General features: G+C 46.0%; 1 protein-coding gene and 1 long non-coding RNA gene across 6 annotated transcripts in view; both read right to left on the reverse strand.

Moving 5' to 3' along the window:
• LOC105490283 (zinc finger MYM-type containing 5) overlaps window positions 1-21,067 on the reverse strand; it is a 37,671-nt gene extending 16,604 nt beyond the window's left edge. For 3 of the 5 annotated variants that reach the window (XM_011755752.2, XM_071081581.1, XM_071081579.1), the window contains exons 1-5: window positions 20,954-21,067; window positions 20,785-20,850; window positions 19,746-19,813; window positions 8,231-8,723; window positions 7,897-7,990 (exon numbers count right to left, since the gene is read on the reverse strand). In XM_011755752.2, the coding sequence (XP_011754054.1) occupies window positions 7,897-7,990; window positions 8,231-8,713 (577 nt within the window). In that variant the 5' untranslated portion in view covers window positions 8,714-8,723; window positions 19,746-19,813; window positions 20,785-20,850; window positions 20,954-21,067. Of the gene's footprint in view, window positions 1-1,962; window positions 2,834-7,896; window positions 7,991-8,230; window positions 8,724-16,736; window positions 16,825-19,745; window positions 19,814-20,277; window positions 20,490-20,784; window positions 20,851-20,953 lie in introns of those variants that run through there. The other 2 variants (XM_071081580.1, XM_011755759.3) reach the window with 2 other exon arrangements.
• On the reverse strand, window positions 2,840-7,890 carry LOC139359163 (uncharacterized). Its single transcript, XR_011615008.1, has 3 exons — window positions 5,823-7,890; window positions 4,230-5,511; window positions 2,840-3,925 (listed from the first exon to the last, which is right to left on the reverse strand). It is a non-coding gene; the product is annotated as an uncharacterized lncRNA (long non-coding RNA).
• Window positions 21,068-25,469: the final 4,402 nt, after the last annotated feature.

The raw sequence follows: 25,469 nt of genomic DNA on the forward strand, positions 1-25,469 counted from the left end.
AGGCTGAGGCGGGAGAATGGCTTGAACCTGGGAGGCAGAGGTTGCAGTGAACTGCACTCTGGCCTGGGTAACAGAGTGAGACTCTGTCTCAATAAAAAAAAAAAAAAAAGAAAAAAAAAGGGCCGGGCGCAGTGGCTCATGCCTGTAATCTCAGCACTTTGGGAGGCTGAAGCGGGCAGATCACAGGGTCAGGGGATCGAAACCATCCTGGCTAACATGGTGAAACCCCATCTCTGCTAAAAAATATTTTAAAAATTAGCCGGGCATGGTGGCGGGCACCTGTAGTCCCAGCTACTCAGGAGGTTGAGGCAGGAGAATGGTGTGAAACCAGGAGGCGGAGCTTGCAATAAGCCCAGATTGCGCCACTGCACTCCAGCCTTGGAGAGAGAGTGAGACTCCGTCTCAAAAAAAAAAAAAAAAAATTGCTAGGCATGGTGGTATGCAGACCTGTAATCCTAGCTACTTGGGATGCTGAGGTAGGTGGATGGCTTGAGCCTGAGAGGTGGAGGTTGGCAGTGAGCCAAGATTGTGCCACTGCATTCCAGCCTGAGTGAAAGAGCCAGACCTTGTTTCAAAAAATAAGTAAGTAAAAATAGACTCAAAAGGATGATTTTCAATGGACATTATTTCAAAGTCTTTGACACCTTCATTGCTTTTAACACAACCTAGAGATTGCAAGTGTTCTATGTTGTCTCAGGTTTAACTATTAATAAGACATGTACATAGTAACAAATGGGTGACAGACGTGAATTTGAGAAAATTTATTAAAAATTTCAAATATATTTGTCAATGATAAACAATATGCAAATTATGATAATACTACCTTTCAGTTTAGCAAGCTTTAAATTGTAACACCTACTGTTAAGGAGTGTTTACAATATAGAAAAATAACCCTTTTTTTTTTTTTTTTTTTTGAGATGGAGTTTCGCTCTTGCTGCCCAGGCTGGGGTGCAGTGGCGCAATATCGGCTCACTACGGCTCACTACAATCTCTGCCTCCGGGGTTCAAGCGACTCTCCTGCTTCAGCCTCCTGAGCAGCTGGGATTACAGGTGGCTGTCACCAGGCCCAGCTAATCTTTTGTATTTTTAGTAGAGACAGGGTTTCATCATGTTGGCCAGGCTGGTCTCGAACTCCTAACCTCAAATGATCCAGCCACTTCGGCCTCCCAAAGTGCTGGGATTATAGGCATGAGCCATCGCACCCAGCTGAAACTCTAATGCTGCAGGAAAAGTAACACAATTTGGTGGTAGGGGGAATTTTGTATTAACCATCGCATGCTTTAAAAATATGTTGACATCTTGAATGCAAATCTACTTCTAAAAACTTCTCAAGAAAATAAGGGTGCCAAACTTAGAGATGTTTATGAGAAACAGTTTGTAATTGCAACAGTAGAAACTACCCCAAATAACAAACTACTAAATGACATATAAGCATTAACAGATAATTATATTTAATATGATCTAATAATGATATGTCCAATGTTTCCCTGAGGTCAAGAACAAAACAATGTTTTATAGTCTACTTGTATTCAGCATTGTATTAGAAAAACAAACAAAAGGTAATGTGTGAAGTCAAACTATTTCCATAGTAATACCAAGATTTATTGCTTTTTGTACTACATGGCATTTGCATTAATGATGGAAATGCAAAACTTCTGGCAATGGAACTAAACCGTACTAGCAGTTTTCACTAGTACGCATTTGTGAAAAATAAAGTGTCACCTTCACTTATGAATGTTATCTTAACACCAACTGGTATATATGGAAAACAATTCTGATGCTAATGTACTCAGAGTCAGCATCAGACCTCACAGGTTTAAAGGCCTGGTTCTCAACAAGACTGCCCTCACTTCAGATACCAGCTGCACTTCTAATCAACTGGCCACAAATCTGGGAGGGGTTCCCAAGGTTGGATAATTTGTTAGAAAGACTCACAGAACTCAGGAAAAGCTCTATACTTACATTTACAGTTGTTTGTTGTTTTTTTTAAACAAAGGATACAAATCAGAAACAGCCAAATGAAGAGGCTCATAGGTCTGGGAGGGCCCCGAATGCAGAATCTCCGGGCCAGCTTGCAGTGGAAGCAGTAGCATCACCCACCTGGCACGCCGATGTGTTCACCAACCAAAAGGCTGCACTGAACTTCAAAGTCTACCGTGTTTTATTTGGGTTTCATTACGTAGACATGACTCATTGGCCATATGACTGAACTCAGCTCCAGATCCCCTCCCCTCCCAGACTTTGGGCTGGCTCAAAGACCCAAATTTCAATCCTATCATTCATCTTTCTAGTGTCTAGACCCCACTGTGAGTCATCTCATCTCTTTGCGTAAATTCAGGTATGATCCAAGGAGCTTATGAGTATAGCAAAGATACTTGGAAATTTTAAGGATTCAGAGTCTCTCTTCCAGGAACCAGGGACAAAAATCATCTTTACTACAGATGTCTTTGGTGAAACAGTGAAAGTTATTAATAATTTCACTAAATTTTAGCCTTTGACATCTTAATTTTCTGTATGACAAACTGGGTAATATGCATAAAGCATTTCTGTTTCATAGCAAACTACAAAGGTTATCTTATTGAAAAGCAGAAAAGTGCTTAAACAGTTGCTGGACTCTAAGTTGAACTAGCCATTTTTCATGGAATACCATTTTTACTTGAAAAAATGACAAACTATGACTACTGGAGATATTTTCTCAAAAATCAATCAAAAGAGTATCACTTCAAGAAAACAGAGTATTTGTTGCTGATGAGAAAATCTGAGCTTTCATGTGAAAAATCAGAATTTCTGAAAACTTCGGGCACATGTTCGCAGGACCTCCTGAGGGCTGTCACTGGCCAAAAAAAAAAAAAAGGCGAATTTTTGAAAACTTGTATCCACTACCATTAACTTGACAGCTTCCTAAAGTGTCAACATTTAGGAGGATCTGAGTGAACCAATATTTTCCAAATAACCAATGCACGTTATTAAGTAATACAAAGGTTAAAAATCCATCCAAAATCAATAGATTTTAAACTAATAGACCAGTCTGTACCAAATATAGTCCCCTGTCTCTACCAAAGAAAAAAAAAACTAGCAGGGTGTTACAGCATGCGCTTGTAGTCTCAGCTACTCAGGAGGCTGATGTGGGAGGATAACTTGAGCCCAGAAGTTTGAGGCTGTAGTGAGCTATGATCATGCCACTGCACTCTAGTCCAGGAAACATAGTGGGATCCCGACACTATGAAAAAATTTTTTTTAGATAGTCTCACTCTGTTGCCCAGGCTAGAGTGCAAGGGCGTGATCTCAACTCACTGCAACCTCTGCCTCCCAGGTTCAAGTGATTCTTATGCCTCAGCCCCCCAGTAGCTAGGACTATAGGCATGCACAACCACGCCCAGCTAATGTTTGGCATTTTTAGTAGAGACGGGATTTTGTCATGTTGGCCAGGCTGGTCTCAAACTCCCAGCCTCAAGTGATCCGCCTGCACTGGCCTCGAAAAGTGCTGGGATTTCAAGGCGTGAGCCACTGCACCTCATGATGAAAGCTGAATTATATGGTTACAAATCCCACATTCTAACAACCTCGAAAACTACTAATTGTCAAGTTTTGGTGCTGCATCAAAAGAAAACTATCCACATCTAAAAAGACATTGAAAATAGTCCTCCCTTCTCCAACCACCTATCTATGTGAGGCCAGATTTTCTTCTTATACTTCAAGCAAAACAAAATACTGCAACAGACTCAATACAGAAATACATGCGAGAAGCTAGGTATACCTGTCTTCTATTAAGCTAGATTTTAAAGAGATTTGCAAAAATATAAGACAATGTTACTTTTCACTAAATTTCTTTGAAAATAGTTATTTTTCATTATAAATGTTATTTATGTTATATAATAGGTAATTATTGTGAAATGAATAGTTTTAATTTTTCTTAAGATTTTACCTTTTTTTATTTTTTTGTTGAGACGGAGTCTCGCTCTGTCACCCAGGCTGGAGTGCAGTGGCCGGATCTCAGCTCACTGCAAGCTCTGCCTCCCGGGTTTACGCCATTCTCCTGCCTCAGCCTCCAGAGTAGCTGGGACTACAGGCGCCTGCCACCTCGCCCGGCTAATTTTTTGTATTTTTTAGTAGAGACGGGGTTTCACCATGTTAGCCAGGATGGTCTCGATCTCCTGACCTCGTGATCCGCCCGTCTCGGCCTCCCAAAGTGCTGGGATTACAGGCTTGAGCCACCGCGCCCGGCTTACCTTATTTTTTGAGACAAAAAAATTTCTGTTGCCCAGGCTGGAGTGCAGTGGCATGATCTCAGCTCAATGCAACCTCAGCATCCTGGGATCAAGCAATTCTCATGTCTCAGCCTCCCAAGTAACTGTGACTACAGGAGCATGCCATCACGCCCAGCTAATTTTTTTTTTTTTTTGTATTTTTGGAAGAGACAGGATTTCACCATGTTGGCCAGGCTCGTCTTGAATTCCTGACCTCAGGTGATCCAACCGCCTTAGCCTCTGAAAGTGCTGGGATTGCAGGTGAGAGCCACCACACCCGGGGTAATTATTATTTTTTGAGACTGCGTCTCACTCTGTTACCCAGGTTGGAGTGCAGTGTTGTGATCATAGCTCACTGTAGCCTCAAACTCCTGGGCTCAAGTGATCCTCCTGCCTCAGCCTACGAAAGTGCTGCAATTACAGATGTGAGCTACTACGTCCATCCATTATTATTATTTTTTAAAGACATTAGGTCTTGCTATGTTGCCCAGACTGGACTCAAACTCCTGGACTCAGGTGACCCTCCTACCTCGCCTCTCGCCTCTTTTTTTTTTTTTTTTTTTTTTTTTTTTGAGACAAATCTCACTTTGTTGCCCAGGCTGGAGTACAGTGCAGTGATCTGGGCTTACTGCAACCTCTGCCTCCCAGGTTCAACTGGTTTTCCTGCCTCAGCCTCCTGAGTGGCTGGGACTACAGGCACATGCCACCACGCCTGGCCACTTTTCTATTTTTTTAGTAGAGATGGGGTTTCACCATGTTGGCCAGGCTGGTTTCAAACTCCTGACTTCAAGTGATCTGCCTGCCTTGGCCTCCCAAAGTGCTGGGATTACAGGTGTGAGCCACCATGCCCAGCCCCACCTCAGTCTCTTGAATAGCTGGGACTACAGGTGCATGCTACTATACCTGGCTAAACCTTTACTTTTTAATATATCTAACAGTAGAAATAAAAGAAACTTTTGGGGTCTTCATTTTAAGAGTAAATCTGAGACCAAAAAAATTGAGAATAAGTACCTTATGGAAAAAATAAAAAATGTAAATATACGTATTTATTATAGCTTCAAAACAAAGAAAAAGCATGTAAATGATGAAAAAAATACGTAGCGGAATGAGTACTCCAGACAAATATTTTGTGGTTACTAAAACTTACATATACATATTTTTAGAGACAGAGTTCCACTCTGTCTCTCGCCTAGGCTGGAGCACAGCAGTAGGATCAAAGCGCAATGTGACCCCAAACTCCAGGTCTCAAGTGACCCATCTCAGCCTCCTTTTTTTTTTTTTTTTGTTGAGACAGAGTCTCGCTTTGTCGCCCAGACTGGAGTGCAGTGGCCGGATCTCAGCTCACTGCAAGCTCCGCCTCCCGGGTTCCCGCCATTCTCCTGCCTCAGCTTCCCGAGTAGCTGGGACTACAGGCGCCGCCACCTCGCCCGGCTAGGTTTTTGTATTTTTTAGTAGAGACGGGGTTTCACCGTGTTAGCCAGGATGGTCTCGATCTCCTGACCTTGTGATCCGCCCGTCTCGGCCTCCCAAAGTGCTGGGATTACAGGCTTGAGCCACCGCGCCCGGCCCCTCAGCCTCCTTAAGCGCTGAGGTTTACAGGTGCACATCATGGTGCCTGGTTAATTTTTTTTTACTTTTTATAGAGATGAGGTCTTCGCTATGTTACCGAGGCTGGGTTCAAACTCCTGGCCTCAAGTAATCCTTCTTTCTTGGCCTCAAAAAGTGATGACATTACAGGGGTGTGCCACTGCACCCAGCCTATATTTTTATAATGACTTAAAGTATTAGCATTTAGATTAAGCAGGATATAAAACAATATAAAAAATGCTCTAAATTATATTTTAAAAACCAAAGATTGAAAGCAAACCAAAATCTTCACAATGGTCACATTATTTCTAGTTACTAGGGTAAGGAGACATATTTTCTGATTTCTATAATTTTTTTCTAAATTTTCTATAATAATCACATAGTATTTCGTAACCAGAAGGTAAGATTATTTTAAAAATAAGGAAAAAAGTTGGCCGGGTACAGTGGCTCACGCCTGTAATCCCAGCACTTTGGGAGGCTGAGGCGGGTGAATCACTTGAGGTCAGGAATTTGAGACCAGCCTGGCCAACATAGTGAAACCCCATCTCTACTAAAAATACAAAAAATTAGCTGGGCGTGGTGGCACACGCCTGCAATCCCAGCTACTCAGAAGGCTGAGGCCCGAGGATCACTTGAATCCAGCAGGCAGAGATTGCAGTAAGCCGAGATTGTGCCACTGCATTCCAGCCTGGGTGACAGAGACTCTGTCTCCAAAAAAAAAAAGGGGGGGGGGGGGAAGCACTATTTTCCATGAAAGTAACAACACGATTCGGTTCTCAGGTTCTCGTTACCTTTCAGTCCTTTCCTAAAATTCAACAGGCTATAAACATCAAAATGGTCAAAAAAAACAATACCAACTCTCCTCCAAACCCCTCACGAGTCATACAAAAGCAACAAAAAGGCATTGCTGTTTTTTTTTAAAAAAACTTGCTATATTTTAATTATATCAGAATAGGACTATCCATGTAAGTTCTAAAAATACAGTTCCCTGATTTAAAGGCAAGAAAGTTTTCCAACTTTCAGAATTAAGCAAATAATAAAGCACCAACTTAAAAACTAAAATCAGGCCAGGTGCAGTGGCTCACACCTGTAATCCCAGCACTTGGGGAGGCCGAGGTGGACAGATCACCTGAGGTTAGGAGTTTGAGACCAGCCTGGCCAACACGGAGAAATCCTGTCTCTACTAAAAAGACAAAATTAGCCAGGTGTGGAGACGGGCGCGCCTGTAATCCCAGCTACTTGAGGGGTTGAGGCAGAACAATCAGTTGAACCCAGCAGGCAGAGGCTGCAGTGAGCCGAGATGGCGCCACTGCACTCCAGCCTGGGCAAAGAGCGCGAAACTCTGTCTCAAATAAACAAACAAATAAATACAAACTAAAATCAGGGATAAAAACAGCCTAAAAATAAAAACTTAAGCAAAAATTGAAATTTTAAATAATTACAAATAAAATAAAATCCAATCATTATATATTACTTTGTTCTTTCACTGTATCTTTATCCTTTGATTTTTATACAAAGAAAGAAGGCTAAAGAAGGTAAAGTATTTCAATTGAAATACTTTAGATGTAAATCATACTGGATAAAATAGATTAAAATTTCAAAGTTTCAGAGACCAAGTAAACCATACAGTTTTATTAAGTAAAATATTCTATCTTAATATGAAAGTCAAAGGCTGGGAGCGGTGGCTCATGCCTGTAATTCCGGCACTTTGGGAGGCCAAGGCAGGTGGATCACTTGAAGTTAGGAGTTCAAGACCAGCTTGGCCAACATGGTGAAACCGTGTCTCTACCAAAAACATAAAAACTTAATCCCAGCTACTCAGGAGGCTCAGGCAGGAAAAAAAAAAAATTGCTTGAACCTGGGAGGCGGAGGTTGCAGTGAGCTGAGATCGCACCACTGTACTCCAGCCAGCCTGGGCAACAAGAGCGAAATTTGGTCTCCGAAAACAAACAAACAAACAAACAAAAACAAAGTCAGAGAATGTGAATAAAATACATACGAGCACTAAAAAGAACAGCCAAATGTTTATTTACTTGAGGTAGAAATATCACTTACTGCTTACCAGGACTATGATGAGTTGCAAATTCTCCATTCTGAAATAAGTCTCCTGCCACATTCATTCTACCAGGGTTAAAAGGTCTTACTCCAGTCTTGGTCTGTGGAGTTAAAGATGGGGTGTACGTTTGTATATTAACACCAAAATTACTTGACTGAAGTCCTTTAGCGACATCTCCCAAGTTGGTATTCTATAGTGATGTTTTATATGTAATCATTATGTTCATATCTTGCCCAGCATTCACAGAGCTTATACCTGTTTCTAAGGTTGTAACATTAGCAATAACGTATTTCAGAGTCAATTCTGTAGTGATACCACTATTACCCATTCCTGCATTTACCTTACTTCTTGAAAGACTGGAAGTGGAGAAGTCCAAATCTTTGGTTTTGTTTTTAGTTCCAGGAAGTCCCCATTCAATAAAACAGGAAGAATTTTTCTCCGCTCCTCCATTTGTTTCTATATCCTCTTCATCATCAATAACAATTGTCTCACTTATATTTCCTTTCTGAGACGCCAAATCTCTTGAAGGAGGAGGAATTACAGAATAATTTCCTTGTGGCTTGTCATTTTTTGATGATGCAAGTATGAAGTTTCTTTGATCAGCTATTGCTGGAGCAGAAATTGAAGGAGGTTGTATAGATTCAATAAATACAACATCATCATCATCTTCCACTGGTGAGTTTCTAGATCTACTAACTAAAGGACAAGCTGGATGACCAAATGAATCCCCTATGTCCATGAGACTAGTTGCCATGGCCATATTCCCTAATAAAGCAGGAGTCTGTTCAGTCAATTCTAATCCTCCCACTGAACATTTATCCATGCCAATGAACCTGTAAAGAGACAGAAAAGAAAAAGTTCTAGTATGTTATGATTTTTGCATTTTACTACAATAAAATAGCACAAGTAAATTTTTCAAATTATTTTTTGTGATACCTGATATCCACTCTGGTTTTCCTCTACTGTTAACTAATGTTTACTTCAGAGTTCGATGGACATTAATTATATAATTTCGGTAGTCCTTTAAAAAATTCTAATCAATTTATAGTACTCACTTTAGTCACTCTTTTTTTTTTTTTTTTTTTTTTTGAGACGGAGTCTTGCTCTGTCACCCAGGCTGGAGTGCAGTGGCACGATCTCAGCTCACTGCAAGCTCCGCCTCCCGGGTTCACGCCATTCTCCTGCCTCAGCCTCCCAAGTAGCTGGGACTACAGGCGCCCGCCACCTCGCCCGGCTAGTTTTTTGTATTTTTTAGTAGAGACGGTGTTTCACCGTGTTAGCCAGGATGGTCACGATCTCCTGACCTCGTGATCCGCCCGTCTCAGCCTCCCAAAGTGCTGGGATTACAGGCTTGAGCCACCGCGCCCAGCCTAGTCACTCTTTACAGTGAAAAAATGCGTTTCCTTTGAATTAGAAAATAGTAACAAAATAATTAAATTAAATACCAATAACTTAAGGTCCTAATATAATCACTTATATTCCATATGCTTTTATCTACTACAGCGTTTATGATATGGCCCTATTTCCCAAGTGTCTCCTGCCATTGTTCTCTTTCCAAAATCTCTTCTTCCAAAATAAGTATGTGATTATCTTTATGCATCTTTTTTGTCCTTGTACAGAAAGCATTAAGTCCATTTATGCCAGATGTTATGCAACGGGCTTTTTACAGAACGTAAAATTATCAAAACTCCATGATAGTAGGTATAATTTACTCTTACAGTTCAAGAAATTGAGGTCTAGGGAAGCTAACTAAATTGTTCCAGATAACACTGGGACTTAAACTCAGGGCTCTAATGCTAGGCCCCAAATTCTTTTTGAGAGAGGGTCTCACTCTGTTGCCCAGGCTGGAGTGCAGTTGCGTGATCCTGGCTCACTGCAGCCTTAAACACCGGGGTTCAAGCAATCCTCCCACCTTAGCCTCCCAAGTAGGTAGGACTACAGGCTCTTGCCATCACAGCCCAGCTAATGCTCCACAAATTTCTCGGAGAGAGGAGGTCTCACTACATTGCCTGGGCTCTTCTCAAACTCCTGGCCTCAAGCAATCCTCCTGCTTTGGCTCCCCAAAGTGCTGGGATTACAGGCATGAGCCACGGTACTTGGCCTAGCCCCAAATTCTTAACTTGTTAACACTCAACATTTGTATACTTATTATGCACTAAGCTATGATGAAGAAAAGAATCTAGCAGAGACAATAGTTGAAAAATCTGGAAGTGAAAAACTCATGAAACATGGGTGGCTCTTAAGAAGGTGAGAGATAAGGACATGTGCACAGGTGGTAATGAAATTGATCATGTATAAGAATCACCTCTATCTCAACTGAAAGAAGGCAAAAGTAAGTATAACTGGAATGCATGTAAGCATGCAGAAACAATACATGGGATTATACATGCTGGCCTCAATTTTCAATTTTTTTTTTTCTTTTGGTGTGAGGTCTATGTTACCCAGGCTGGTCTCAAACCCCCGAGCTGAAGTGATTCTCCCGCCTAGGCCTTTCAAAGTGCTGGGATTACAGGAATGAGCCACCACAACAGGCCTGGCCTCAGTCTTTTTTTTCTTTTTGTTTTGTGAGACAGAGTCTCACTCTGTCACCCAGGTGCAGTGGCACCATTTCAGTTCACTGCAAACCCCACTTCCCAGGCTCAGGTGATCTCCCCGCCTTAGCTTCCTGAGTAACATGCCTGGCTAATTTTTTGTATTTTTGCTAGAGACAGAGTTTCACCACGTTGCCCAGGCTGGTCTCAAACTTCTGAGTTCAGATGATCCGCCTGCCTCAGCCTCCCAAAGTGCTGGGATTATAGGTGTGAGCTACTAGGTCTGGCCTCTGACCTCAATTTTCTGAGTAGAAACTTGAGAGTGAAATGGGGTGGGAATTTTACAGGTGTTGAATAATTAAGAAAACACACTTCAAAAGGCAGTCATCACTCCATTTTATTTTAAACATCTCATACTGAAATATGCTTTTTTTTTTTTTTTGAGACAGAGTCTCGCTCTGTCGCCAGGCTGGAGTGCAGTGGTGACATCTCTCAGCTCACTGCAACCCCTGCCTCAGCCTCCCAAGTAGCTGGGACTACAGGCGTGCGCCACCACGCCCAGCTAATTTTTGTATTTTCAGTAGACACAGGGTTTCACCATGTTGGCGAGGATGGTCTTGGTTTCTTGACCTCATGATCCGCCCACCTTGGCCTCCCAAAGTGCTGAGATAAGAGGCGTAAGCCACTGTGCCCAGCCAAAATATGGTAACATTTTTATTCTAAAAATTTCCCAGCCAGGCGTGGTAGCTCACACCTGTAATCCCAGTACTTTGGGAGGCTGAGGTGGGCGGATTACTTGAGTTCAGCAGTTTGAGAAGAGCCTGGCCAACATGGTGAAACCCCATCTCTACTAAAAATACAAAAATTAGTCGTGGTGGCAGGTGCTTGTAATCCCAGCTACTCAGGAGTCTCAGGCAAGAGAACTGCTTGAATCCAGGAGGCAGAGGAGGTTACAGTGAGCTAAGACTGTGCCACTGCACTCTAGCTTGGGCAACAGAGCAAGACTCCATCTCAAAAAAAAAAAAAAAAAAAAAAAAATTCCCAATTTAATCTATAATCCATATAGTCATGAAATAGGTAACATTTATTTTTAGTATGTATTATGCTATTTTATATATTAACTCAGATAACACTTACTTAAGTGAGCAAGGAACTATTATTTTTCCCATTTTGCCAATTAGGAAACTAAGAGCCAGGAGATAAGTAACCTGCCTAACTTACCATTACTTAAAAAGCTAGTCACCTTTGGGAGGCTGAGACGGGCGGATCACGAGGTCAGGAGATCGAGACCATCCTGGCTAACACAGTGAAACCCCGTCTCTACTAAAAAACACACACACACACAAAAAAAAGCTAGTCAGGATTCAAATCCAAGAAATCTGACTCTAAAACCTATTTCTTAGCCACTATATTATATGCAATGAATGTGGAAAACAATTGTTAAAAATTGCTTATCTTTTGTTAAGATGAGCCAACTGATTACAACAACAAAATTAACATTTAAATAAGGCTGTTTCAAAGATAAAGAAATAACAAATTTAAGGAACCAGTTTAAAATAAGGTTTGTAAAAGAAACGGAAAAAAATTGGGGGCCAGGAATGTTGGCTCATGCCTGCTAATCCCAGCACTTTTTTTTTTTTTTTTTTTTTTTTTTTTTTGAGACGGAGTCTCGCTCTGTCGCCCAGGCTGGAGTGCAGTGGCCGGGTCTCAGCTCACTGCAAGCTCCGCCTCCCGGGTTCACGCCATTCTCCTGCCTCAGCCTCCGGAGTAGCTGGGACTACAGGCGCCCGCCACCTCGCCCGGCTAGTTTTTTGTATTTTTAGTAGAGACGGGGTTTCACCATGTTAGCCAGGATGGTCTCGATCTCCTGACCTTGTGATCCGCCCGTCTCGGCCTCCCAAAGTGCTGGGATTACAGGCTTGAGCCACCGCGCCCGGCCAAGAAAGATTTTTTTTTTTTTTTTTTTTTTTTTTTTTTTTTTTTTTTTTTTTTTTTGAGACGGAGTCTCGCTCTGTCGCCCAGGCTGGAGTGCGGTGGCCGGATCTCAGCTCACTGCAAGCTCTGCCTCCCGGGTTCACGCCATTCTCCTGCGTCAGCCTCCGGAGTAGCTGGGACTACAGGCGCCTGCCACCTCGCCCGGCTAGTTTTTTTGTATTTTTTTAGTAGAGACGGGGTTTCACCGTATTAGCCAGGATAGTCTCGATCTCCTGACCTCGTGATCCGCCTGTCTCGGCCTCCCAAAGTGCTGGGATTACAGGCTTGAGCCACCGTGCCCGGCCTAATCCCAGCACTTTTGGGGGCCAACTGGGAGAACTGCTTGAGCCCAGAAGTTTGAGACCAGCCTGGGCAACATGGTGAGACTCCACCTCTACTAAAAATTTTTTAAAATAATGAAAAAAAGGAAAATAATTTCTGGAAAAGAGTAATAACTGACTCCACAGTATCTTCTTCTTCTTTTTTTTTTTTTTAAGATGGAGTCTCACTCTGTGGCGCAGGCTGGAGTGCAGTGGCGTGATCTAGGCTCACTGCAAGCTCCGCCTCTCAGGTTCACACCATTCTCCTGCCTCTGCCTCCCGAGTAGCTGGGACTACAGGCGCCCGTCAGCACGCCTGGCTAATTTTTTGTATTTTTAGTAGATTCGGGGTTTCACCGTGTTAGCCAGGTTGGTCTCAGTCTCCTGACTTCATGATCCGCCCGCCTGGGCCTCCCAGAGTGCTGGGATTACAGGCTTGAGCCGCTGAGCCCAGCCCACAGTATCTTCTTGTGGCTGGTAGGTTCTATTTTACTTTTCTCACACAAAATAATACAGAGTACTCTTTACACTCAGTTCACTGCAGTCATCTACCTTTAAAAAAAGATAAAATATTCACCTATGCTTAAATCCCAAATTATAAATAAGTTAAAACACTACTAAAGGCTGGGTGCGGTGGCTCGCACCTATAATCCCAGCACTTTGGGAGGCCAAGGTGGGTGGATCTTGAGGTCAGGAAATCGAGACCATCCTGGCTAACATGAAACCTCATCTCTACTAAAAAAAAAAAAATACAAAAAAAAAAATTAGCCGGGCATGGTGGTGGGCGCCTGTAGTCCCAGCTACTCGGGAGGCTGAGGCAGGGGAGAATGGCATAAACCCGGGAAGTGGAGCTTGCAATGAGTGGAGATGGCACCATTGCACACTCCAGCCTGGGAGACAGAGCGAGACTCAGTCTTAAAAACAAAAAAACCAAAAAACAAACAAACAACAACAAAAAAATACTACTAAAAGCCATTGTGTTTATAACTTAACTGTCAAAAACTTTAATTCTATAAACACAAGACCATAAGAAAATTTTGAATATTTCTACAATATTGTCTAAAAACAGAGAAAAAGATGCTGTTTAGCCAATTAGCTATGTGGCAGCAGGCAAATTATGTCACCTCATGGAGTTTTAGTTTTCTAAACTGTGAATGGGGTTAACATATAGCTTTAAGCTTTTTAATGAGGTGAGTTGACATGCAAATCTCCAGCATATGGCCTGGTCCATATCAGAGAGTGCAAAAAATATCAAATTATGACCAGGCCCGGTGGCTTATGCCTGTAATCCCAGCACTTTGGGAGGCCGAGGCAGGTGGATCACCTGAGGTCGGGAGTTCGAGACCAGCCTGACCAACATGGAGAAACCCCACCTCTACTAAAAATACAAAATTAGCCGGGCGTGCTGATGCATGCCCGTAATCCCAGCTACTCAGGAGGCTGAGGCAGGAGAATCGCTTGAACCCAGGAGGCAGAGGTTGCGGTGACCTGAGATCATGCCATTAAACTCCAGCCTGGACAACAAGGGCGAAACTCCGTCTCAGAAGAAAAAAAAAAAATTAGCCAGGTGTGGTGGCATGTGCCTGGAGTCCCAGCCACTCAGGAGACTGAGGCAGGAGAATCGCTTGAACCCGGGAGGTAGAAGTTGCAGTGAGTTGAGATCATGCCACTGCACTCCAACCTGGGTAACAGAATGAGACTCTGCCTCAAAAACAAAAAATCCTTTTCAATAAAAAGGTATTTAGGCAAATACTATGTTACATCGCTACATCCTGGGATTTCGGCAACTGTCTAATTTTAAACATTTAACTAGTCTTCTTGTGGTATCTTATTCACACACAAATTATAACACTAACAAAATCCTTAAATGTAAAACTATCTCTAGAGAATGGGTAACAACGTAAATTTAACAGGATATTTAGGCGTAAAGATAAGGGTTAACATAAAACAAAGAAATGAATACATGTACTTTGACCTATTTGACCCATTTAGCTCTCTTCTTGTAAACTACTTTCAGAGACACTTCACAGTTGAGTATATAAGCACTCCTATTTAAAATGAGATATAAAGGTGTACCATGATTCTGAAGGTACTCACAAAAGAAAGAAAAAAGAAGAGTCGGCCGGGCGCGGTGGCTCACGCCTGTAATCCCAGCACTTTGGGAGGCCGAGGCGGGCAGATCACAAGGTCAGGAGATCGAGACCACGGTGAAACCCCGTCTCTACTAAAAATACAAAAAATCAGCCGGGCGCGGTTGTGGGCGCCTGTAGTCCCAGCTACTCGGGAGGCTGAGGCAGGAGAATGGCGTGAACCCGGGAGGCGGAGCTTGCAGTGAGCCGAGATCGCGCCACTGCACTCCAGCCTGGGCGACAGAGCGGGACTCCGTCTCAAAAAAAAAAAAAAAAAAAAAAGAAGAGTCAACTGAACTACTACCACAGATAGCAAGAGAATTACTGCAGGAACCAGGAACAAAATTACTATCCAAATTGGGCCTGGTGCCTCACACCTATAATCCTAACACTTTGGGAGACCAAGGCAGGAGGATCACTTGAGGCTAGGAGCTCAAGACCAACTTGGGCAACAAACTGAGAACTCATCTCTACAAAAAAATAAAGGCCAGGTACAGTGGCTCATGCCTATAATCTCAGCACTTTGGGAGGCTGAATGAGATGGGAGGATAGCCTGAGCCCAGGAGTTCAAGACCAGCCTGGGCAATGTAGAGACCCCTCTCTACAAAAATTTAAAAATTCGCCCAACATGGTGGCATGTGCCTGTAGTCCCCACTACTTGGGAGGCTGAGGTGGAAGGATGGCTTGAGCCCAGGAGATCAAAGTTGCAGTGAGCCATGATCACACCACTGCACTCTAGCCTGGGCAACAGAGCAAGACCCTGTCTCAAAAATAAAAAATAAATATAATAAAATAATTATCTGGGCAAGGTGGTACACGCCTGTAGTCCCCAGCTACTTGGGAGACTGAGGCAGGAGAATCACTTGAGCCCAGGAGTTCAGGGCTGCAGTGAGCTATGACCACCCCGCAGCACTAAAGTTTGGGTGACAGAGTTAGACCCATCTCTAAAAATTTAAAAAAAAAAAAACAAAAAACAAAGACAAAAAACAAACAAAAAAAACAACTGTCTAGAAATCAGTAGCCCAGCAGAGATTAAGACAGTAAATTGGGCCAGGCGCAGTATAATGCCCCGTAATCAGCGCTTTGGGAGGTCTAGGCGGGTGGATTGCTTGAGTCCAGGAGTTCAAGACCAGCCTGGGCAACACGGCAAACCCTTGTCTCTACAAAAAATACAAAAATTAGCCCGATACAGTGGCACATGGTTGTGGTCCCAGCTACTTGGGAAACTGAGGCAGGCAGATTGTTTGAGTCTGGGAGATGGAGGTTGCAGTGAGATGGGCCACCGCGCTCCAGTCTGGGCGACAGTGAGACCCTGTCTCACACACACACAAAAAAAGATGGCCATTGATCACGTATAACTGACTTCGTTCCCTTCCAAAACTCCCCTGAACAGTACTATCACAAGGAAAGGAAGACAAGAAACAAAAGCAGTATGATTTTATAAGTAAAAGAACAGAAGGATGAATGGTTAACTAACTGCCAACCTGAGACAGCCAGAGTCTAAAACAGTGGGAAAAAAAGCCAAGAAACATTCTGATTTACGCTGTAGGCTCAGAAGTCTGCAGCACCAGGTATCCCTGGAACAGAACGGGCAGATGCTAAAAAAAGAGGTTGAGAGACCTCTTCCCTCCCATCAAGCTGATGGTGACAGGCCTTTCCCTATCCTAGCACAGATTCTAAAAATTTTTTTCTTTGACAAGATAGAACATAAGATCTAAGACTTGGGTTCACCAAGCACTGGGGAATGTTTCAATACCAAGAAATATCCCCTCTCCACTGCTTGAACCCAGGAGGCGGAGGTTGCAGAGGGCCGACATCACGCCACTGCATTCCAGCCTGGGTAACAAGAGCAAAACTCCGTCTCAAAAAACAAAGAAATGTCCCCTCTCCTACTTGATTCCCAGAGAACTGGCATCCAGACTTCTATTTTCCAGGCAGCAAACTCTTCTCTGGAGGCTTTCTTTCTCAGCAAAACTCTTCCCTGTGAAACCAAGTATCAGCAAAAAAGGAAAGTTCTAAAAATATTAACCTATGGGGTTCCCCATCAATTGGCCAGAAGATCATCCACAAGCTTCAAGTTAGAAACCCCACTCCCACTCTTCTAATTTGCTTTTTAGTTCCCAATTGTTTTTGTTGTTGTTGTTCTTGTTTTTTGGGTTTTTTTTTTTTTTTTTTGAGACGGAGTCTGGCTCTATCACGCAGGTTGGAGTGCGGTGACGCAATCTCCGCTCACTGCAAGCTCCCCCTCCTGGGTTCACATCATTCTCCTGCCTCAGCCTCCTGACAGCTGGGACTACAGGCACCTGCTACCACCACGCCCGGCTAATTTTTTTTTTTTTTTTTTTTTTTTGTATTTTTAGTAGAGACGAGGTTTCACTGTGTTAGCCAGGATGGTCTCAATCTCCTGACCTCGTTATCTGCCCGCCTCGGCCTCCCAAAGTGCTGGGATTACAGGTGTGAGCCACTGCGCCAGGCCTTTAGTTTCCAATTCTTAATCATAAATAAACCAGTCAAGAATTACACAATATATATAACATCTACTATGTATCCACAAAGATTTAAAATAAAATTTTTTTAAAAAGGAATTACACAGGCCAGGTGTGGTGATGGGTGCCTGTCATCCCAGCAGTTTGGGAGGCCGAGGTAGGTGGATCACTTAGGTCAGGAGTTCCAGACCAGCCTGGCCAACATGGTCAGACCCTTGTCTCTACTAAAAATACAACAATGAGCCAACGTGGTGGTATGTATCTGTAGTCCCATCTACTCGGGGGGGTGAGGCACAAGAATCGCTTGAACCCAGGAGGCAGAGGTTGCAGAGAGCCTAGATCACTGCAAGGGCAAGACTCTGTCTCAAAAGAAAAAAGAAAAAGAAAAAGAATTATAGATGGAGTCTCACTCTGTTGCCCAGGCTGGAGTGCAATGGTGTGATCTTGGCTCACCGTAACCTCCACCTCCCGAGTAGCTGAGATTACAGGCATGCGCCACCACAACCGGCTAATTTTGTACTTTTTTTTTTTTTTTGGTAGAGACGGGGTTTCTCTATGTTGGTCAGGCTGGTCTTGAACTCTCGACCTCAGGTGATCTGCCCGCCTTGGCCTCCCAAAGTACTGGGATTCCAGGTGTGAGCCACGGCGCCCAGCCAATTTTTGTATTTTTAGTAGAGATGGGGTTTCACCATGTTGGCCAGGCTAGTCTCGAACTTCTGACCTCAGGTGATCCACCCACCTCAGCCTCCCAAAGTGCTGGGATTACAGGCGTGAGCCACCATGCCCAGCCAACACTTCTAATATAAAAAGAACTGCTAGAAACTAAAAGCTTAGTGGCAAAAATGAAAAATTCAGCAATAAGAATTGAAAGATAAAGCTGAGAAAATCTCAAGAATTAAAGGAAAAAATAAAGAGGACAAGGATTATATCTCGGCGGGGGAAAGAATTATATCTCCCACTAACTATACACATGTTTGTGTGCGTGCGTGTGTGGGTGTCTCAAACCTCATGGACCAGGCTTTTTTTTTTTCTTAAGACAGGGTCTAGCTCTGTCGCCCAGCATGGAATGCTATGGCACAAACACAGTTCACTGCAGACTTGACCCCCTGGGCTCAAACAATCCTCCCACCTTGGCCTCTCAGAGGGCTGGGATTACAGGAGTGAGTCACAGTGCCCGGAGCCACTTTACTGATTTTTTTGAGACAGAGTCGCTATCTGTTGCTCAGGCTGGAGTATAGTGCTGTGATCACTGCTCACTGCAGCCTCAACCTCCTGAACTCAAGCGATCCTCCCACCTCAGCTTTCTGAGTAGCTGGGACTACAGGCGTGTGCCACCACACTAAGCTAATTTTTATATTTTTTTGTAGAGACAGAGTTTTGCCATGTTGTCCACACTCAAACTCCTGGGCTCAAGCTCTCAAGCTATCGCCCATCTCAGCCTCCCAAAGTGGTTGGAAAACAGGCATGAGCCACTGTGCCCAGCCACTTTACCTACCCACCACATCCTGACACAGTCCTAAGTTTAACTAATTAAGAGATGTGCTGTGAAATGTAAGAAAATAAGAGCAAATAAGTTAGTAGAAAGCAACAAGGGTAAAATGAAGGCAGGACTACTACTATGGGGGACAAATTAATCACAAGTTTGTTTTTGATGAGCAACGGAAAACTGATCAAGGTTGAAAGGACAGAATTGGCAAGAAATGAATCCCCGATAATAAAAGTAGAAGTAAAGCTTGTTAAAGAAAAAGAAAATCATTTTCACTCCTAATAAAATTATTCACACAAGGATTGGTGTTAAAAGCATTAAGTGAACAGCTGACAGAGAAAGAGCATTTGTACTGTACCAAAATGAACACGTAAATCACTGTCTAGTAGCAAAGAAAACCCCAAAAAAACAAAAACAAACATTAACTTCCTAACAGAGAGAGATTAGGCCACTCAGATTCGGTGGTCGATCTTAGAATTAGGAACAGTGTGACAACTAGTTTATGTTATCTCCTCATGTGATGCTAGCTGGAGGACTGTCAGGGTACATAAATAAGTCTTCCTCAAATACTAGGCAAACATCAACGTCAAAACAACAGATTATTGAGTAGTGTTTCTTTTTAATCCAACAGTAAAAAAGTTTTTCCAATCTATTGGAAAAGAAAAAATTGTAAAATGCAAGGCACTTAAAAGAGCTAACTTGTTCTCGAACTTGAGTTCCAGTGGTATAAATGCCAGCACTCCCCGTGCCTTCCCAGGGACTACCATGGCTTGGCTCTGGGGACAGGAGCACCCAAGCAATTAACTTGAAGGCCAAGGCCTTCAAGATAACACAAAGGTAAATCCCTCAGGAAGAACACCCTACTACTGCTACTGCACTAATCATATTAGACAGCAAAGCGAGGTAAAAAACAAAACAAAACAAACTCACAATGGAGATATTTCCTTCTTAATTTCTGCCAAAGCCTCACGACATAGGCTTGAAGGTGATTCCTGGTCCTAGAATGAGAAATGAAAACCAATTTCTGTACAACCAACCTGTATGCACAACCAACTCAACACCGGGAAGTGGCAACAGGGTGAGAGGCCAAGGAGTTCCTGGGCTCGGCGACCCTCCCCCGCCCTAATGTGACCCAGAAATTAAGTTGAAAAAAAGAACTACAGGAACCGCAACGACGAGACAAAGCTAAAACTGCTTCGTCCACCTGCAGGACTGGGATGGAGTGGGCTGGGGACCCGAGGCCTGCTCCCACGAAGGCAGAGGGACGGGTAAACGTTGCCTCGACGACAAGGGACTTGTACTCCCTCCTAAGTTTGCCCACCCAGCGTCATCTCTGCCACTCCAAGCACCATTTCCGAGGTAACGGGCGGCGCGCGTCACCTCTGGGCCCACAACTGCCTCGAGAAGTTGCCCTGGGGCCCCAGCAGTCGACGACGGGCCCCAGATCCGCCATTAAACTCACCCAGAGAAGCAGCAAAGAGTAAAAGCCGCGCAGCGCCGGGAAAAAGAAGAGCGGAGGAGGGGACCCAGCGGGGCAGAGGCAGCAGCCCTCGCCCGAAAAACCTGGGGACCTCGGCTCCGGGGGCAGCGCAGCCCCGAGAGCGGAGACCCGGCCGGGGCGCCCCTTTCCCGCTCCCCCGGCAGGAGAGAAAGGAAAATGCCCCGCGACGTCCCCGGGCGGCCGGCACCCCGCCCCGCCGCCCCGCCGCCCCGCGACCCCCGCCAGCCCCGCGACGCCCGCCGCCCCGCGACCCCCGCCGCTGGCCACCGCCTCCCCCAACACTCCCGGCCTCGCCCGCACTCTCCCAGCCCCTCGGGCCGTGAGCAAAGGCGCCGCTGACAGGAGCGCAGCCCCGAGCTGCCCCTGAGACCCCGACGCGGCGGCGACGGCGGCCGCGCCGCGGGATATTAACCGGGTCGGTGGGAGGCTGCGGGGGCTGCCCTCACCCATCTCCGCCTCCCCAGTCACCTCGGCCTCCGCCTCCTCCTCCTCCGGAGACTGCGCTGCTCCCAGTCACCCCCAATCTCGGCGGCCCTGGAATGGAAAGACAGCGAGGATAAGCCTCACCCGGTTCTGGCTGCGGCTCCGCGGAACGAACCTTCCCTCTCCCGGCCCACCCCGCTTCCGCGACACGCACAACTCCGCCCAGTCCAGTCCCGGCTTTCGCGCTGGTGAGGAACAGGAGGCGGAGAAGGAGACGGCGCCGCGGCCGAGCCCGGGGAGGCCCCACCCTCCGTGCGCTCGTTGGCGGCGGGAGGCGGGCCTGGGCGCCTCGAGCACGCCTATTGGCTCCGAAGGCAGTCCTTCAAGGCCCCCCCCCTCCGTGGGGTGGTCCGCAGGGCTGTCCGTCAGCTGCGGGCCACACCCGCGGCCCGGCCGTTCCACTCCCGCCTCTGCCAGCCCTCAACGCCTGGCCGGGTTCTCTGCCCGTCGGACTCCCGCTCCCACCCACCGGGTCCGCCAGGCTCAGTAGCCCGAGATTCGCCGCCCGTCGCAGCGGCCGCGCTTCGGCCCCTCAGGGCCCGGGGCTCTCCGGGACCTATATAGCCCGGGAGACTCCGGGGGGCCCCCTGCCCGGGCCCGGGCGCCCAGGCTGCGGCAGCGGATGCCAACGCCTCTGCCCGAGGAGAGCGGCGGCCTCGATGCCCCAGCGCCCTCCCTGTCCAGTTCCTGGAAGGACAGGGGCGAGGCCGGGGAGGCGCTGGAGCGGGGCCGAGTGGGCTTTCGGGGCCGCGGGTGAACTGGAGTCCGGATCCGGCCCGCTGCGGCCAGTGGAGGCCTTTCCACCCTCGCCGCGCCCCGTGGGGAATAGTCCCCCATCTCCCGCCACGGCTGCAGCAGAAGGAGACAACGTCCTCCATTTTGTTGGGACGACTGTGGGAACTTGGGACCCCCTAAAAACCAAACCCTCTGGGGCCAGGACTTGTCCCCGGGGAGCCCCGACTGGGCTCTGCCATTCGGCCAAGGGAACAGTCCCGGCTGCTGGCGTCTGCGTCCGCGGGGCCGTACGGGACGGGCACGACGGTGGAGAAACCCGGACGCCGCTCCCCGCCTCCGTCAACCAAGATGGAGGGAGCTGCGGGCTCCCCTGGAGCTGGGCTCCCGCCGGCTGGAGGGGCCGAGGCCCGCCCTGGGGCGTCCCTGGGCGCCGCCGTCCTGCCCGGGGCGCTGGCCCTGCCCAGGCCGCTCTACCGCCTGCCACCGTCTCCTGGTCCTGAACGGTTGATGGAGGCTCCCTCCACAGCCCGCTCAGTCGCGGGGAGCACCCGCTGCGGCCCCCGGGGGAGCGGAGTCAGGGACAGACGGCGCCCGGGGAGGGCGGGCCCCACAGGCCACCTCCACGAGGGGTCTTCTCTTTTGTTCCTCGTCTACACCTACGTCTTCGGCGGATCTCATGGTGCTGAAACCATCTCTCAGACCCCACGTAAAGATGGAAGCGATGCCGGCTTCGTCTCGCCCTGGCGGTTCTTAGTGGGATTACAACTGACGGTGTTAGTTTGGATAAAAGTTGATGAAACTTACCTTATGTCTGGAAATAGATAATGTGATTTTTGAAAAACACATTGAGCCCCGTTTTACTAATGTGGTATCGTAAAGGCACAGGTTTATTCAATGAAAGTCAGACATGAACCATCTAATGCAGGGATGGCCCATCTTTTGGCTTCCCCGGACCACACTGGAAGAATTGGCTTGGGCCACACATAAAATAGACTCACACTAACAATAGCTGATGAGCTAAAACAAACAAAAAAACCAAAACGCCAAAGAAAATCATAATGTTTTAAGAAAATTTACAGGCCGGGCGCGGTGGCTCAAGCCTGTAATCCCAGCACTTTGGGAGGCCGAGGCGGGTGGATCACGAGGTCAGGAGATCGAGACTATCCTGGCTAACATGGTGAAACCCCGTCTCTACTAAAAATACAAAAAACTAGCCGGGCGTGGTGGCGGGCGCCTGTAGTCCCAGCTACTTGGGAGGCTGAGGCGGGAGAATGGCGTGAACCCGGGAGGCGGAGCTTGCAGTGAGCCGAGATCACTGCCACTGCACTCCAGCCTGGGAGACACAGCGAGACTCCGTCTCAAAAAAAAAAAAAAAAAAAAAAGAAAATTTACATACATGTTTTGGGCTGCATTTAAAGCCGTCCTGGGCCACATGCATCCCCCAAGGGCTGCAGGTTGGACAAGCTTAATCTAAGACAAAAAAGCATGTTCATGGATTGATGAGAGTGCTGTGTAAGCCTTTGCATATTACATAGTGCTGTATGTCATGGACATGCCTATTACCACCTACATTTTTTAGGTCCTCAATTACTCTTTGGAAATAAATGAATTACATGTAATGTCATCATTTTAATGACTGCTGTAAATTACAAGCACTGAGTACACTGGGTTCGTGGAGAAGGGCTCCTCCATAGAGAAAAGTTAAAGGTCTGACAAACTTTAAACGGTAAGCTCAGTAGCCACATGTCATGTATTTTCTGATTATCATTTTTAACCACGTCTCTACTGAAAATACAAAAAATTAGCCGTGGTGGCGGGCACCTGTAGTCCCAGCTACTCGGGAGGCTGAGGCGGGAGAATGCTGTGAACCTGGGAGGCAGAGCTTGCAGTGAGCAAAGATCACGCCACTGCACTCCAGCCCGGGCGACAGAGCAAGACTCCATCTCAAAAAAAAAAAAATTGTCACACATATGACACTTACAATTGCACCTGGCACATTAATAAAAACTTGTAAATTTTGCCTGTCATTGTTAATTCCCAATTGCCACAGTGGTACATTAAGAGAAAAAATTCTGGCCCAGCGCGGTGGCTCACGCTTGTAATCCCAGCACTTTGGGAGGCCGAGACGGGCGGATCACCTGAGGTCAGGAGTTTGAGACCAGCTTGACCAACATGGCGAAACCCCGGCTCTACTAAAAGTATAAAAGTAACCGGGCCTGGTGGTGCATGCCTGTAATTACAGCTACTGGAGAGGCTGAGGCAGAAGAATCGCTTGCACCCCGGAGGTGGGGGTTGCAGTGAGCCGAGATTGCGCCATTGCACCCCAGACCGGGCAACAAGAGCGAAACTCCGTCTTAATAAATAAATAAATAGAAAATCTTCCAACCTGGGTAACACAGTGGGACCCAGTCTCTACAAAAAAATTTAAAAATTAGCCAGAAGTGGTGCATGCCTGTAGTCCCAGCTACTCAGGAGGCGGAGGTGGGAGGATCACTTGAGCCCAGGAGGTCAAAGCTGCAATGAGCCATGATTGTGCCATTGCACTCCAGCATCTGGGTGCAGAGTGAGACCCTGTCTCAAAAACAAACAAAAGAAATGGTTTATAATAATTTAATGACTTATTAAAGTAACATCAGCACTTTCTATTGTAATACAAAAAGAAAATATTTAATTCTTGGAGTTAATATGTAAAATAAACCATGGAGGAAATGTCATTGGAACCAAAATTTATTCATTCTTTGAAAGTGGCTTAGTACAGCCAGGCGCGGTGACTCACGCCTGTAATCCCAGCACTTTGGGAAGCTGAGCTGGTGGATCACCTGAGGTCGGGGGTTCGAGACCAGCCTGACCAACATGGAGAAACCCCGTCTCTACTAAAAATACAAAAATTAGCTGGGCGTGGTGGCGCATGCCTATAATCCCAGCTACCTGGGAGGCTGAGGCAGGAGAATTGCTTGAACCTGGGAAGAGAAGGTTGCCATGAGCCGATGTCACACCATCGCACTCCAGCCTGGATGACGAGCGCGAAACTCCATCTCAAAAAAAAAAAAAAAAAAAGTGTCTTAGTACAATATTCTTAAATTGTCATTCCAAGTAATTCACAGGGATGTTAGAAACATAGATCAAAAACAATTGGGGTGGGGAAGAGAGAAATGAGACTGAGGAAATTAATGCTTATTTTGGACAAACCAGTGAAAAGGTGTTTTAAGCAATAAAATAATGAAAATTTATTAGAAGAGAAGGAACAGAATCTAAGATTGAAAAAGCATGAGATGACTGGTTGCTATATTTTTTAAAAGATCTCTAGAATCAGTAGGATGCTTTTTTTTCCCCCTTTGAGATGGAGTCTTGCTGTTGCCCAGGCTGGAGTGAAGTGGCAATCTTGGATAACTGCAACCTCTGCCTCCCGGATTCGAATGATTCTCCCGTCTCAGACTCTGGAGTAGCTGGGATTACAGGCTTGCGCCACCACATCCAGCTAATTTTTTTGTTTTGTTTTGTTTTTGAGATGGAGTCTTGCTCTGTCCCCCAGGCTGGAGTGCAGTGGCCGGATCTCGGCTCACTGCAAGCTCCGCCTCCCGGGTTTACGCCATTCTCCTGCCTCAGCCTCCTGAGTAGCTGGGACTACAGGTGCCCGCCACCTCGCCCAGCTAGTTTTTTGTATTTTTTAGTAGAGATGGGTTTTCACCGTGTTAGCCAGGATGGTCTCGATCTCCTGACCTCATGATCCACCCGCCTCGGCCTCCCAAAGTGCTGGGATTACAGGCTTGAGCCACCGCGCCCGGCCAATTTTTGTATTTTTAGTAGAGATGGGATTTCACCATGTTGGCCAGGCTGGTCTGGAACTCCTGACCTCTGGTGATCTGCCTGACTCGGCCTCCCAGAGTGCAGGGATTCCAGGCCTGAGCCCCGCACCCGGCCTGAAACCAGTTTTA

Source organism: Macaca nemestrina, chromosome 16, assembly GCF_043159975.1.
Source record: "Macaca nemestrina isolate mMacNem1 chromosome 16, mMacNem.hap1, whole genome shotgun sequence".
NCBI classification, from domain to species: Eukaryota; Metazoa; Chordata; class Mammalia; order Primates; family Cercopithecidae; genus Macaca; species Macaca nemestrina.